The sequence below is a fragment of the Dermochelys coriacea genome, chromosome 2 (genome assembly GCF_009764565.3).
Source record: "Dermochelys coriacea isolate rDerCor1 chromosome 2, rDerCor1.pri.v4, whole genome shotgun sequence".
Taxonomy (NCBI): domain Eukaryota; kingdom Metazoa; phylum Chordata; order Testudines; family Dermochelyidae; genus Dermochelys; species Dermochelys coriacea.
Window position 1 is genome coordinate 231196509 of NC_050069.1, and position 16278 is coordinate 231212786.

At 37.6% G+C, this 16278-nt stretch overlaps 1 protein-coding gene across 1 annotated transcript in view; it reads left to right on the top strand.

Annotated features, from left to right (window-relative positions):
* LOC119851112 (macrophage mannose receptor 1-like) overlaps positions 1-15006 on the top strand; it is an 80486-nt gene extending 65480 nt beyond the window's left edge. The window contains exons 26-30 of the mRNA XM_038390375.2: positions 4117-4266; positions 7717-7833; positions 10722-10889; positions 13154-13195; positions 13589-15006. Coding sequence (XP_038246303.1) covers positions 4117-4266; positions 7717-7833; positions 10722-10889; positions 13154-13195; positions 13589-13839 — 728 coding nt within the window. The 3' untranslated portion in view covers positions 13840-15006. The remainder of the gene's footprint in view (positions 1-4116; positions 4267-7716; positions 7834-10721; positions 10890-13153; positions 13196-13588) is intronic.
* Positions 15007-16278: the final 1272 nt, after the last annotated feature.

The following is a 16278-nucleotide window of genomic DNA, read 5'->3' on the forward strand; positions in this document are numbered from 1 at the left end:
AAGCTCACTGAGAACAACCATAGCTCATAAATCCAAACCCATCAACCCAGTTCATTAGTGTAAAACCAAAGTAGTTAGTAAAGCAGTACATTATTCTTCGTGTCCTGCTGTGTGCATAGGGATTGCTTTGTAAAATAGGGAAAACTAATAGTAAGCAATTCCTTTCAAATAGTGAATGTCAAGTTGCTGACGACCACAGTAAATTGTATGCTGCTTGAGTTAGAGACCATGTCTTCTTGGTCTTACAGCACACTGAGGGTATTGTGAATGTTTAACAGACAGTAGCATAGAACGATAGAAGAACGCATTGCAGAGGCAGCACAGAAACAGTCTGAAATATTAGCAGGGGCAGAAGCAATACAGAAACTGAAAGAAGTTTGAACACAAAAACACAGTTCCAAAAACACAGGCTTTCTACCTCTTGAGTTACACAAGTATCTTCATTTGCTGTCAACTGTATTAGCATGTGTTAGACTAGCCACTGACTAGAAAATGAGACAAAAGTTTGAATAAGTCAGATATATCCAACAGAGGGCAGTGGTGTACACAAACTACATGTAACAATTAGGGCTCTCAATTAATCTGAGTTAACTCGCGCAATTACCTCAAAAAATGAACTGTGATTCAAAAAATTAATCGCAGATTTAATCACACTGTTAAACAATAGGATACCAATTGAAATGTATTAAATATTTTGGATGTTTTTATATATATTGTATTCTGTGTTGTAATTGAAATCAAAGTGTATATTATTTTTATTACAAATATTTGCACTGTAAAATTATAAACAAAAGAAATAGTATTTTTCAGTTCACCTCATACAGGTACTGTAGTAAAATTTCTTTGTCGTGAAAGTGCAACTTACAAATATAGATTTTTTTTGTACATAACTGCACTCAAAAGAAAACAGTGTAAAAGTTCAGAGCCTACAAGTCTACTCAGTCCTACTTCTTGTTCAGCCAATCACTAAGACAAACAAGCTTGTTTACATTTAGAGGAGATAATGCTGCCCTCTTCTTATTTACAATGTCACCAGAAAGTGAGAACAGGCATTTGTATGGCACTTTTGTAGCTGGCATTGCAAGGTATTTATGTGCCAGATATGCTAAACATTTGTATACACCTTCATGCTTCAGCTACCATTCCAGAGGACATGGTTCCATCCTGATGATGCTCGTTAAAAAATAAAGCACTAATTAAATTTGTGACTGAACTCCTTGGGGGAGAATTGTATGTCCCCTGCTCTGTTTTATCCACACTGGCATATATTTCATGTTATACCAGTCTCAGATGATGACCCTGCACATGTGGTTCATTTTAAGAACACTTTCACTTCAGATTTCACAAAACGCAAGGAAGGTACCGATGTGAGATTTCTAAGGATTTCTAACTACAACAGAGGTTCTCAACCTTTTTCTTTCTGAGCCCCCCACAACATGTTATAAAACTCCATGGCCCACCTGTGCCACAATAACTGATTTTCTGTATATAAAAGCCAGGGCCAGCATTAGGGGGTAGCAATTGCCTGGGGCCCCATGCCTCAGGGCCCCCCACTAAGCTACATTGCTCAGGTTTCAGCTTCAGCCCCAGGTGGCAGGGCTCAGGGACCTGCTCTTCAGCCCCATGTGGTGGGGCTTCGGCTTTCTACCCTGGGCCCCAGAGAGTCTAATGCTGGCCCTGCTCGAGGTCTCCTAAGGGGTCCTGGACCCCCTAGTTGAGAACCACTGAGCTACAGCATTCGACCCAAGGTTTAAGAATCTGAAGTGCCTTCCAAAATCTGAGAGGGCCGAGGTGTGGAGCATACTTTCAGAAGTCTTAAAGAGCAACACTCTAATGCGGGAACTATAGAACCCGAACCACCAAAAAAGAAAATCAACCTTCTGTTGGTGGCATCTGACTCATATAATGAAAATTAATGTGTGTTGGTCCGCCCTGCTTTGGACTGTTATCGAGCAGAAATGGACACATGTCCCCTGGAATGGTGGTTGAAGCATGAATGGACATATGAATCTTTCGTGCATCTGGCACGTAAATATCTTGCAATGCCGGCTACAACAGTGCCATGAGAATGCCTATTCTCATTTATCTCTTGCAAATGTAAAAAAAACTTGTTTGTTTGAGCGATTGGCTGAACAAGATGTAGGACTAAGTGGATTTTCAGGCTCTAAAATTTTACATTGTTTTATTTTTGAATGCAGCTTTTTTGTCCATATTTTGACATTTGTAAGTTCAACTTTCATGATAAAGAGATTGCACTGCAGTACTTGTATTAGGTGAATTGAAAAATACTATTTCTTTTGGGTTTTTTACAGTGCAAATACTTGTAATCAAAACTAAATATAAAGTGAGCATTGTACACTATGTTGTAATTGAAATCAATGTATTTTAAAATGTAGAAAACATCCAAAAATATTTAAATAAGTGGTATTCTATTATTAACAGTGCAATTAATCGCTATTAATTTTTTTAATCGCTTGACGGCCCTAGTAAAAATAGAACTCTAGTTAAGAGAATTATTCACAAGATGTACAGAACACTAGATAAAAGCAAGAAAAAAAGAGTTTGATAGTTTAGCAAGACACAAGACAGAAGTTGAATGTTAAGTCTCTTCCAGTGTTTACTTGAGGGAAGGAGGTTTGGTTCATTACTGAAAGTCTGGTTAGTATAAAACACTCAGTAACATCATCTGCTGGAGTCTGGGACTTATTAATTTTTGAGTTATCCAAAGAAAAATAACTGTTTTTCCTGTAAAATAATCTTCTGTTTCCTCAGATCTTGTGGGCAAAAGAGTGTAGGCATTTAATATTGAAGTCATTTGACTTATTTTCAGTGTTATAGAGTAGTGCATTTTAAATATGGAATAATTGAATCCTAATTAAACACACTTTCCACAAGTTGAAGGTCATCTTCCTTTGGCTAGATTAAGAACAACAACTAGTGTATTTTTAAATAGTTACGTTTTAATTGTGCAGTGTTGTTGTAGCCATGTCAGTCCCAGGATATTAGCGAGACAAGGTAGGTGAGGTAGTATTTTATTGGACCAACTTCTGTTGGTCTCAAAAGCTTATTTCTCTCACCAACAGAAGTTGGTCCAATAAAAACTATTGCCTCACCTACCCGGTCTCTCTAATGTTTTAATTAGTTATTTTTTAATGGAAGTGAAAAGCTAAACCCATGTGCAATACATCCCCCATTAAAGGTGAACAAAAACATTTTATTTAAAAAGATTTTAAAATCTATTCACAACCCTGTTCATCATCACAGTGCAAAATCATTATATTTTTAAACAAAATATTTGAAAATCCATTTCCATTTTATTTACCTGCCAAACCTTGAAGGATTTTGTGTTTTCATCTTCATAAATTAATAGCATTGCAACTGCCTGAAAAGATCGTTTTCTCTCATGGCTCATTGATGATTGTAATGATAATAGCTATTGCCAAGGAAAATAGGAAAATCCTGAATTCAGGTCTTAGTAGATGAGTAAAATAAGAACAGATTTTCTTGACCCAGAATACTTGGTTTTAAAATATAAATGCATTCCTGATATTTAGGCTACATAATATATATTCTCCTAATTGTGTGAGATTTTAAACATTTTCTATTTACTGCAGTTTTTAAGTTAATAATTTTGGCCCTATACTGTGCTGTCTTCATCTGCACCTGAAACTCAGCCACTGATGTCAAATGAGCTGCTCTCTTGGTTCAAAAGTAGTATTGGTTTATGACCTGATCTTACCAAATTTAGGCTCTAATTCAGCAAAGCACTTAACATGGGACTTAAACATGTTCTTAAGCCTGTTTAAGTGTTTGCTCAATAGGGATGGACTTATGAATGTGCTTAAAGATAAGCATGTGCTTAAGGGCTTTGCTGAATTAGGTGCTTAGATCATAAAATGCAACTGTAACACTAGTCATTCACCAGTCTGAGATTTTTCCACTATGGTATAATAATAAGGAATACAGATTTTCAAAGATTATATTATGATTAAACAGCTGTTATGAGAGTTTCCTGGTCTCAAATTAGTATGTGCTAGTCATGGTAAAAGTGAGTGAGAGAAAGCTGTTCATTAAAATGTTTTATTAATTACAAACTATGTCCCTTTTTTTAAACAGTTAAAGCCCCCACTGATCCTCCCCAGCTCCCCGGAAAGTGCCCGGAGTCAGAACACAGATCATGGATCCCTTTTCGTGGTCACTGCTACTTCATTGAGTCTTCATCTACGAGAAACTGGGCCCAGGCCTCCTTAGAATGTCTTCGATTAGGTGAGTGTCCTTTCAAATTAGAGGTAAAATGCACACAAATCACACATCTATATTTTTTTTATACAGCACTATGAATGAATGTATCAGTGGCTATGAAAGTGCTAAGTATTAGCATAATTTAAAGACAAATTCCTTGTCTGCATTAATAATAAAATCTTTGTTTTTTTCAAATCTCATTTTACATCATTTATACTGTGGGCTTGATTTGCCACTAAAATACATTCGTTATATGCCATTGAATGAATAGAATTACAGAATCCTGACTGGGATAATGCACTGGTAAATTGGGACCCTTGTTTACCTTTTGTAATTTAGTTGTCTCGGGAAGTGAATCTTTATGTACAGTCAGTTTCAATGTCTTATTCTCATGTACTAGTTAAAACAGCTGTTGTATTTGAATTTCTAAAATTACATTAATTCTTTGTTTTTGTTTTGTGGGGTTTTTTAATCCTAGCATCCTGTTTATATCATGATTTGTACAATTTTTTTATTAAAACAAGTTTTTGCCAAAAACTACTTCCTAGTGTCCCTTCGAAAACAGAAATACCCCCCAAATGCACAACTCTGGTTGTAGCATATTTTTATGGTTATGACAGGTGTCACCAGGCGGCCTACTTACACAGTCTTCCAAGTTCTTTTTCTTAACATGAGAGCAAATGTTAAATCTGAGGACAACATACTACATGTTGTTAGTTTGGTTATGCATTGTGACAAAGTTCCTCCTCTGCCTTGGTGGGTGCTGCACTTTCTGGCGGATTTGCTCACCTCAGAGGTTCACGGCAGCCCTCAGTTTGGCTCCTTTTGTTAGTGGCACAAACCTGCTGTTTGCTCTGCTAACCTCATCACTGGCCAGCATGGGGAAAAGGAGGAGAACAATCCCCGCAGTCTCTGCTGGCCCACCTAATGGGTCGGGGGACAGGCCAGAGACCTTCCCCTCTAGTGGGACCCACAGTTCAGGTCAACTTCTCTTATATCAAATAGGGAGTTGGAAGGTGGGGGGAATCTGGGCCTGCCCTCCACTCCAGGTACCATCCCAGGGCCCTGTGGATTGCAGCTGTCTACAAGTGTCTCCAGTAACAGCTACGTGACAGCTACAAATCCCTGGGCTACTTCCCCATGGCCTCCTTCAAACACCTTCTTTATCCTCACCACAGGACCTTCCTCCTGATGTCTGATAATGCTTGTACTTCTCAGTCCTCTAGCAGTGCGCCTACTCGCTCTCAGCTTCTTGCGTATCTCTTGCTCCCAGCTCCTCACATGCACCTCTCTAACTGAAGTGAGCTCCTTTTTAAAACCAAGTACCCTGATTAGCCTGCCTGTCCTAATTGATTCTGTTAGCTTCTTAATTGGTTCCAGGTATCCTAATTAGCCTGCCTTAATTGGTTCCAGCAACTTCCTGATTGTTCTGGAACAGCCCATTCTCTTACTCAGGGAAAAGGGACCTGCTTAATCTGGGGCTAATATATCTATCTTCTATCATTCTCCTGTAGCCATCTGGCCTGACCCTGTCACAGCGCGTTTCTGTCTAGGAGCTGTGTAGACAGCAGGAAAATTTGTTCTCTGCCTTGATCTCTGACTGGAGTCAGTTCTTGATGCAGAGTTGCTACTTGAGAACCAGGCATTGGTGTTGGGCTGAAATTCCTGAAAGAAGGGATTTCCTGCCTGTTGTTTGTCCATCTATGTTCAAGAACTGGTCTATGTATAAATTAAACAATTATAATAGAATATACTCAGACTCCACATCACTAATTCCCCCTCCCCCTCCCCCCCGGGAAGCCAACCTGCAAGGCTACAGACGCTTGCTGCTGCTTGGTAGAGGGCTGTCAAAAGTACAAAAATGTATAGCCTCAAAATGATATAGATTTAATCATTTGTGTGATACACCTAAACTTTTCAAAGTCCATTTCCTTTTCTGCATTTGTGAAAGTGTTTCCTGAGACTGCCTATAATAATGAACGCAGTATAGAAGACTAAAGATTCATGTGTTTTTATATTTGGAATACAAAATTAACATGGTCACTCCTCACCCTCTGGGCTTCCTATATTTATAATCAGTCACCGCCCAATTGGTATCCTGTTAATTCCCCACAAATAGTGGGATTTGGTCTCAATTATAATTTCACCTATGTGAGGGCGGAATTGGGCCCTAAATCAGTAGTAGTACAAAGTGCCTTTATTTTCTATGATTATATATTACTTCACCTTATTTCTACAATTATATTTTACCTGAGATAAACCTCTCCAAGAATGAGAGCGAAATCAAAAATGGTTAATTGGGGCACCGTCACATCATGTCACATACTATCCACAGTCATTACTACACAGGTGATTCCTTAGTCCCAGTCACAAACTAAAAGAGAAAATGCACTTTATCAACCTTTAAAACATGCCAATCCTTACATCATTATGCTGCTGATTTTCTTCTCTGGACTACTGATTAACACAATGCCAGAATTCCTTGGCCTGTCAGGACAACATGGAGAGTTAATAGCTGTAGTATAATGACTAGTGTTACAGGTAGATAATTAACAGGATACTAATTGGGCAGTGAATGGCCAAAGATGTGGAGCACAGAGGAGTGGGGAGGAACAATGCTGTATCCCCAAATATAAAGATATATGAATTTAACAAAGGCTGTGACACAGATGACATATAGAGGTTCAGAAAACACTTAATAAAATTATAAATGTGCTAGTTGTATCATATACAGGATGAAGTGTATATTGTTTTGAGGCTACAGAATTGATATGCATATTCTAATATTTGACTGCAAAAATGATAAACTTTGTAAATCTCATGGGCAAAATTAATCCAAGCAATGTCACAAAATTTATCCAAGCAATGTCAGTCACACAACCTAGTGCAAACTTTACTGGGAATTTCTAGTCGTCGTTTTTGTGAACTCACAGCACAAGTTTTTCCAGATACTAAAAAATGGTGCAGGTTTTTAATCTATTTTAAAACCATGTATCTAACACCAGAAAGCACCTGAATCCCACAAAAGAAACACTAAGAATTACTGAGCAGCCCTTCTATTGCCAGCTGCTATGAGTTTGAGACATATGTATGTAGCAGTGCATGTATTCCAAAATCTTCAGATTTTGACAATCTTAATTCTTCTGTTATTGGCTTTCCACTCTTTTGTGTCTGTGCTGCAGTGCTTTTCTTTTACTGTCCCTAATTTCCAGTGCAAGGCCAAAGGAATATTCATTCTAAATCCACGCCACAGATAATTCATGTGCTATTACAAATTTCGTATAATCTGTAGAAACAACCAGGATCTTTTAAAAAATAAATATTTTATACTCTTACAGGTGTAATGAGATTGAGAGGATAGTTGATTTAAAACTGTCATAACACTTGAAAAGACCAGAAAAAGCACTCTCAACAGGGGGAAATGTATTTCATTATAAACTCATCTCCAGAATGATTGTTTCTGGTGTTCTGTAGGTGCCTCTTTGGTTTCAGTAGAAGATTTGGCTGAAGCCAACTTTCTGGCACACAACATAGAGCCACTTGAAGAAAAATCATCAACTTTTTGGACAGGAATGTACAGAAATGTGGATGGTAATTTTTTTCCTGTAATACGTATTTCCAAATGAATATTTGTCATAAAGATACACTAAGTGTCAAATATTTCACATTGCACTTTGGTGTAAGACGTAAACAGATAAAGCAGGAAAGGAGACATTTTATTTATTTTACCTACTGTTGTAGGAATGAAGAGCATAGGTATGACTAGTCGCTTGATTGTAATAAAGTGTGTTGGAGGGTAAAGTCACTGTAACTGGCAAGCTATAAATGAAGAAATAAGTAGCAAGAGTCCTTTCTCGAACAAGGGGTCAGGATGGGGGAGGCTCTGGAAAGAACCAGGAACTGACAGAGTGAACATAGGGCTCTTTGGACTGTGTGAGAGTTGAGCACTGGTTCAAATAGGTTGCCTTAGTTGTTCAACTAATATAAAAAGAATCCATTAAATGAATGTATGGCTAAATGTTGGCCTCTTACTTTATCTTTAAATTAAAAGGTAGCTCAATCTAGTACCCACCCAGAGTCAAAACTCCAGTTTAACTATGGCAGTTGAAGACCAGAAGCAGATCCATCAGGACAGCTCCTACCTTTTTTACTTCAGAAAGTCTAAAATATGATTCTTGTGGCCAACTGGGGTGACGATGCATCTGGTTCAAGCAGCTCGTGACCCTCGGAGCACAAATGCAGAATCTTGAGGCCAGAGTTACTGAATCGGAGGAGCATTAAGAGATTAAATTATTTATAGAGATAACAGGCAACTGGCTGTCTTGATCTTCCAGTTGAGGGAGTTGGTCTCATGATAAGTGGAAACCAGCCTCTCTGGAGCAAACAACTCTTTTGCTTATGACCTATTTTCCAAAGAAGGTATAGGAGGCCTATCATTCCTTAGATGCTAAAGAGATTATCCCTGGAAGGCAGAAGGGGTTACAATCATTAGACATGGCTGCAGTGACTGAATCTTCTCTCATTGGAAACACTGATACTCTAGCTGAGTGTGTGAGGATTGTCTGGGTATTTGCCTAACAGACTCAAAGATGGAAAATTTCATGAGGCATCTAGACAGACCCTCTTCTGAGTGCTGCATTGGACCCCATAGTCACGGTAAACGTTGGTACCAGTGATCAAGAGCCGTGGATACTACAAATCCTGGAAGCTAAATTTAGAGGACTAGGAAAAGACCTAAGTTGAGGACCTTTGAGGGGCTTTCTCTGAAATACTTGCAGTTCCGTGTGCAGGGCTGGCTTGATAGGAGAAATGTCATTGTGCAGCTGAGGAATGTTTAAATGTATTAGACACTGGAGAACACTCTGAGGAAGGGAAAGCCTATATAGAATGGATAGGCTCCACTTGCCGCAAAGGAGAACACTGGACTGCTGGCGCAGAAAACTGATGAAGTTTTGGGGGGATTATTTTAAGAGGGAAGTAGGGAGCATCTGAAATCTGAGGAGCACTCAACTCAGACAAAGACATCTTCTAGGGATGTCTGTAACTGAAAAGCATTTCTTTATCCAGCAAAGGATAGGGCAAGAAATACAGCCTAATTGGTGGAGGGAAAGAATGAGCTTATAGAGATAAGTTCCAGAAAAGTAACAGGCATCAGACTAAGGAGCTAAGGAAAAAACGGATACCCTGAGAAAAATAAAAAAACAATGTAAGATGCATAAATGCAAAAATAGAAGATCAACATAGAGTTCTTGCCAATGGAAGACATATAACTAGACCCTGGGTAAAACCCAGATTTTCCATTGTGTGAGAAATTTGGCAATTTTGAAATTTTTCTTTTCCTAAACTGAACAAAAACAAAAAAAGTAGACATTTCCTGTGAAACAAAATGCCCCCTCTCCAGAGTTTGAGATTGATCAGTATATTTTGTTCTGTTTTTGACCATTTTTAGCTTTCAGATAGATATAAAAATGAATTTCATTTTGAAAAGTGACTATGAGGAGGAAGATCAGAGTGTAATAAAAAGGAATAATAGGTTGTAAACTGGTCAATCATGGGAAAAAAAGGTTTAGAGAAGTAATTGCTTGACATCTTAAGTGATTGATTGTGTCTTAAAGCACTTCATTCTAGAGCACAAAGAAGGAGGCTATCCTTGCTTTACTCTTAAGAAACACGCAGGAGCTGATTCAAGAACTAACTATAGTTGTTCCACTAAATAGTGACTATAATTAAGTTCATCATATTCAGGGAAATAAATGTACCAAAATTTAGCACAGTGACGCCAAGCGGGGGATTTCAAAGAAATGAGGAAGCTGGTTATAAAACCTTCAATTCAAAAGTAAGGAAATCTGTAGACTCAGCATGAAAGTTGTTTAAACATTATTTAAGGGCAATGAAAGAGGCATATCTGTAATGAAAAGGAAACAGCAAGGCAAACAAACAAGTCCCAGTATGGCTAAATAACAAAGTTTCAGAGGTTTATTCAAGTAAACAGATAATCTGTCAGAAAATGGAAATCCAGCCCTGCTGAAGCCAATAGGAGGGAACATAAACTATGGCAAGTAAAATGAAAAATGGAAATTAGAAAGGTTATGTGGGATTTTGATGAGTAAATAGTCATAAAAATAAATAACTTGTAAATCACAGAAGATAAGGACATTTCAGAGAAACTAAATGATTTCTTTCCGTCAGTCATCACCACAATAAGAATAACTAAACAAAATAATAAAACAGAGGATGTTAGGAGGGATACCTTCTCTGAGTCTGCTTTTCTCAAGTAATCTACGAAAGTCGTGACAGGTTGAGGCTTTGAGACCTTCATACCTCTCTAATGGACATACCTCTTTTGGGGGGGCATTTTTCAAAAACTATAGAAATGTGAAATTCTCTGAAGTGCCCTTGAATTTTTTATTCTCATTGTCAAAAAGTGAATGACTATTAAACAACAGCTTAATGTTCAATGTATTTCTAATTAACACTAGGACAGTGGTTGTGGCTAGACAACACTGCAGTGGATTTTGTCAACTGGAATGTCGGAGAACCCTCAAGTCAACAAAATGAGCACTGTGTCGAAATGTATGCAAACTCTGGGAACTGGAATAATATTTATTGTTCTTCCTACAAAGGATATGTTTGTAAAAAACCAAAAAGTAAGTGATGAGTTTAATGTATTGTGTTTATGGATTTGTTTAGTTAGTAATGTTTATGGTATGCATACTCTTAATAGATATGTGCTGCGTAGAGTACATTTGTGATAGATGTCCTTTGTGTTTTTATACACAATACAGAATACACATAGATAGTATGAAAGAAAGGGTCACGCTGTCAAAAAGTAGGTGGATTCAAAAAATGGATGGCCAAGCTCTGTTTCCAAAAATGCATGCAAGCAAATCAGGAAATTTGTACTTACACTTGCAAAATTGCCCATATAGTTACAATAATTGTGTGTGCAATTGCATGGGCGCTGTTAGGATTGCATTTTTTGCACACACAATTTGATCCATTCCTGAAAATTTTGTTCTCATGAAAAAATGCTTATATCTTAACCTAAAGCTATTTTGTATGTGTTTCTCTCTCATACACACATGCATGCACACACTCGGCACTCTTTGCTGCTGCTTATATTAAATGAATATTCATTAGTTTCACTTCTTTGTATTGCAAGAATATTCTTTCCTGAAGCATGTTAGGCGAAGATGAGTAAACTGGAAAAGGAAAAATTGATCAGGGAAAAGCAAATAGCATTGGTCTAAGTGTACAAAATTTAGAAAGTCCTTGAAATAATAGAATGTGCAAACTCGGGAACAAATTAGAAGCAAGCCTGTCCTGTGGGCTCGAGTACATATACGCCAGTACCCCAGTGCACTGGTAGTATTTAGAAAGCTCTGTGCTTTACCATTTCCACCTTGGGTGTCAATATTTATTTTCTTCATCCTACTTTGTGAAGATGGTGCCCGTTGCCCTAATTAAGAATGGCTGCACAAATTAAAGTAACAAGAGTACTATCTGGAAAATTCACCCATTATTTAAATGTAATTTTTTTTGAGAAGCCAGACTCTTGAATTAACTTATTTTGTATCATTTCTGTACATCTCCATGTCACCTGATTTTGTTATGAAGCAGAAATACCATGAACAATGTTATCTTTGCTGTCCTTCTGATGCAGGTCAACCAGGAAGCAATGGACATTTCATAAGAGTGCCTATTTTTGCAACATTTTCTGCTCAATTCAGTTTTTCAACCAGACAAATTCAACTGAATCATTTGAGATTTGCCATGATCAATCCTACCTCCCAAAGGTGCAAAAGGAGCCGAGTATGTGGAGAGAGCATTTCTCCCACACTGCATTGTAACAGCAAGTTTCTTGTGAACATGCACCAACTGTTGCAAAATGCATTCAGTATTGCAAATGTGCCTAGTTCCTCTATATGAAATGAGGGAAATCCCATTATCCTTTTATAGAAAGCTGCTCCTGAGTACACAGTCATCTGACTTTCTCCTGACTGCTGATGAAAGATGTTTTTTATATTATACAAACAGCCTTGCAAAATTGTCACAAAAATGTAACAGACCATCCACAAAATCTACTCACCTGTACTTCAACGTGGTGATTAACAATAGAAAAACAAATGATATTTTATTTACCTATCAAAAATAAATAAATAACCCTAGGTGAGTGAATAAGTGGAATTTTGCAAGGCTGTGATAATTCTCCATTCTACAGTACAGAGAATTAATATAAACTGTCAGCATGTTAAATTTAAGCCTTCTTTTTCTTGAAGAGGCTGTACAACATAGATCTATAACTGCAGTCTTCCTTTAACTGAATATTTTCCATTACACATGTTTACATAATTTCTACCCAAATTATTGAAAACCCTGGACATATTTCCATTCTGTGTATGCAGCTGAACTTTATTTGATAAATAAGCAAAAATATTGGGGTGTTAAAACTAATACAAAGATGTCACATAGGACCCAATCCTGCAAACATTTACTGCCAGGCCTAGTCCTTACTGTGACTTCTTTAGAATAGTAATTGCTGTGCCCAGTTGTAATCATATGCAGGGTTAGGCTCATAGGCCACATTCCTACAAGCTGCCCTGTGAAGTGAACTGCTGCGTATCCATGGACTTCACTGTAGCTCTGCACTGGTGCAGGGGTCTGTCAGTGTGGAGCTCACAGCAGAATCATTTCAGCTTCATTGCATGGTTTGTAACTACATTAGATTAATTTATCACATGTTGCTACTGGTAAAAATATTGTATTTATTCAATACCAGAAAGTCCATGGCCCTGTTCAGGCAAAAATGGTCATTTTTACAGTATATACTAGTATGTGTTAATGTACAATTTTCAGTGTATAATAAAGACTTTTAAAGATCCTGAGTAACTGTTTTTCTTCTGTTTTAAAGCTGTTGATGTTCAATCAACTGAGAAGCCCCCAGACAAGAAAGGTAGGGTTACTTTCTTTCAAATAAATGAAGTAAAAGCCCAAATAAAAGCATTAATATATATTATACCAGATTGTAATATTTTATATTATAATATCACATATATTTTTAGATGTTAAATGGCCATCAAATGCATTTCCTCGATAATAAAACATCCATAATACTCCATTTATGTCCAAATGCAGAACTCTTCCCTAAAATTGGATTGAAATGTTGTGTTAAGTTTTATTCATATGCTTTCTGATTTTGCCTTCTGCATTGTCAGTCACTAATTATCTGGAGATGATAAAGCATTCATGCATAAAAATAAACTACTATTTCTAAGTACAGGATTGTGTTCTATAATCAGATGCCAAGTACGTGATTTCTAGTTAACCGCTTTGCATTCGTTTACAGCAGTGAAAAAAGAGGAGAAGATTCCTGAACCTAGTCACAGCAGAACTGGGATTGTCATTATTGTGGTGATCCTTATCCTAGCAGGAGTTGGCCTTGCAGGGTATTTCTTCTACAGGAAAAGAAAGAATCACATGTCAACAAATGACAGCTTTGAGAACAACCTGTATTTTAATACTGATGTAGTTCCTGGAACTAGTGACACAAAGGATCTTGTGGCCAACATTGAGCGAAATGAACATGCTACTCTCTAGTCTAATAAATTAAAGATGGGCCTTGTTTTAATAAAATTATGCAACTGGGTTACCTAAAGGTTTAGGACAAAGCTATTTTCTCCTGTGCAAATCCTATAGCAGTCACTTTTTCAGTGTCTGCATATTTTTTTTTACGTACTAGCAGCAGCCATTACTTCATTTCATAATCATTCTATAGTTGTATAAGATTCCAGAATTACTTTAACAAGAGCATTTCTTATGAAAAATATAGTGCTGACTAATTATGAAATGGAACAAATGGGTACACTTAAAAGAATGAAAATGAAACACAAGCCACTGTGAATAAGCCTTCAAAGCATTTGTTTCTTCACCATGCCCGCATCACCCTCATGAGTGTCGGGCTTCACATCAATGCAGTCTCTCCAAACTGCTCAGCAAGCACTTGTCTCATTCTGTTAATAATGCACATATTCCTGGAAACCTCACTACAAGGGTTTGGTATTGGGTAGCTGATGGCACTGTATTTGAATACATCCCATTTTAAAAAATGCTCTATATGGTATAATTTCAGTTCCTGTAATCTCAGACCATATACAGAGCCAAATATGCAGTTCCCCTCCATCTCACACGCACTCAGGGGCTACCCATAATCGGGGTGAAGGCTTCTGGAGCAATGTGACTGGCAGACACTACCAGCACCTCTTACTGGCCACAGAAGGGGTTTGTCTGGGTAACATGATGATGAGACTGTGGCAACACCTTTCTGCATATCCGCATAGGTGTCTTTGGTTGGAGGATACTGGCTATGCATATTCTAAAGATGCAGTAGCAATGGACAACTCTCATGATGCTCCTCATGAAACACTGCCACTTAGATACTCTTTCTCCATAATACAGCTTAGCCTTGTAAGAGAGGTCTTGGCCTATACAATGCAATAACTTTGCTAATGCACCTGTCATCCCTATTGCTTTAGCAGATCAGCTGTTTCTTTCTATAATGTTTTAAGAGTGAAATATTTCAGAAACTTTAGCTTCCCAAACGATCATTTTATAATCTGATTTTTGTATATCTTGTAAAATGTAAATCATGTGTGCCTTACATTTTTTTCCTCACACAGATATGAAAGTGTGAAAGGAAAATTTAAATGTTTCCTTCGTTTATGCATTCAACTTTAGTTCTGTGAAATAAACAATAACACACTGTGACTTTTTAATAGTTTTGTATTTTTAGAGTATGTAACTAACTCACTATTCACCTTGAAACCAGTAGGAAAAATAGAGTTATTCATTAACTAATACTGACCTGGAGCAATACCAGCTTGTATTGTGATCAAGTAATATTAGTGCGCAAGGCAACAGTAAATAAGAGGCAACATCCAGCCACCAAAGCAGAAAAAGAAAATGGATATGCCAACAATTTTTGTTTATCTTGCGCGCATATTTCATTGTGGCCTACAGGGTGGCTCCCTGAAACCTTTGGTGTTGTGTCCAGTCCTCAAATTGTCATATTGCTAACAATCTTATTGCTTATTTCACCTTTCCATAGTTCTTCTCTCTTTCAGAACAAGAGAGCTCTTAGAAGTTGCAGAAAGGCCCTTCTCCAAGCAGTGTCAGGAGTCCTAAAGGAAAGGAGACCTGAAGAGAGAAACCTGTACTTTAAGAAGTTAATTTGGAGTGAGTGTTTTACTAGAGAAATGTAAGCCTCTCCTGCTAGAGCCTGATTCAAAGCCACCTGATGTCAATGAAGGTCTTTTCCACTGACTTCAATGAACTTTGGATCAGACTCATGGAGAGCAAGTCTATCATGGAAAAGGTGGCACCAGCCAGAAGAGATTTGAAAAGGATAATAGGAGCAGGAAAAGAAACAAGGCCATCTTTATTTTTATTGTAGTAACATCCAGAGGCCCCCATCAAAATCTGGGACTCATTGTACTACCTGCTGTACTGCAACAAAGGTAGATAAGATCTCTGTCTGATTTGAACCAAGCCACAAAAAAGAAAGTGTCAATAAGAGAGAAGGAAGGAGAGAGGATAAGGAGGGAATTAGCTTCTGTTTGAATGCTCTGAACGTCATCCCCACATAGAGTGAATTAGAATAGACATGGAGCTGACAAAAGGAGGGATAAGTTTAGCAAGATTTGTATCCAGAAAAAATGGTTACATGCTCCTAACCATCAGTGAAATTCACCCCATGCAGAGGGCCTGCAGAATGTCTATGAGCATTTGTGTCCCATCTGAGCCCTCAAGATAGTGCTTTTATCTGAAGTGCAGATGAAAAAGGTATGTTTGGCTATAGTTACTACCGGAGTATCAGGTTTGGGTCTAACAATACTGAATGTATCATGCCACTATAGAAATCAATGGTACATATTCATGTAGAATATTGTGTTCTGTTCTGGTCACCTCATCTCTGGTCACCAAATGATATAGCAAAAATAGAGGAGGTTCAGTGAAAAATAATGTAAATCACTCCATTTG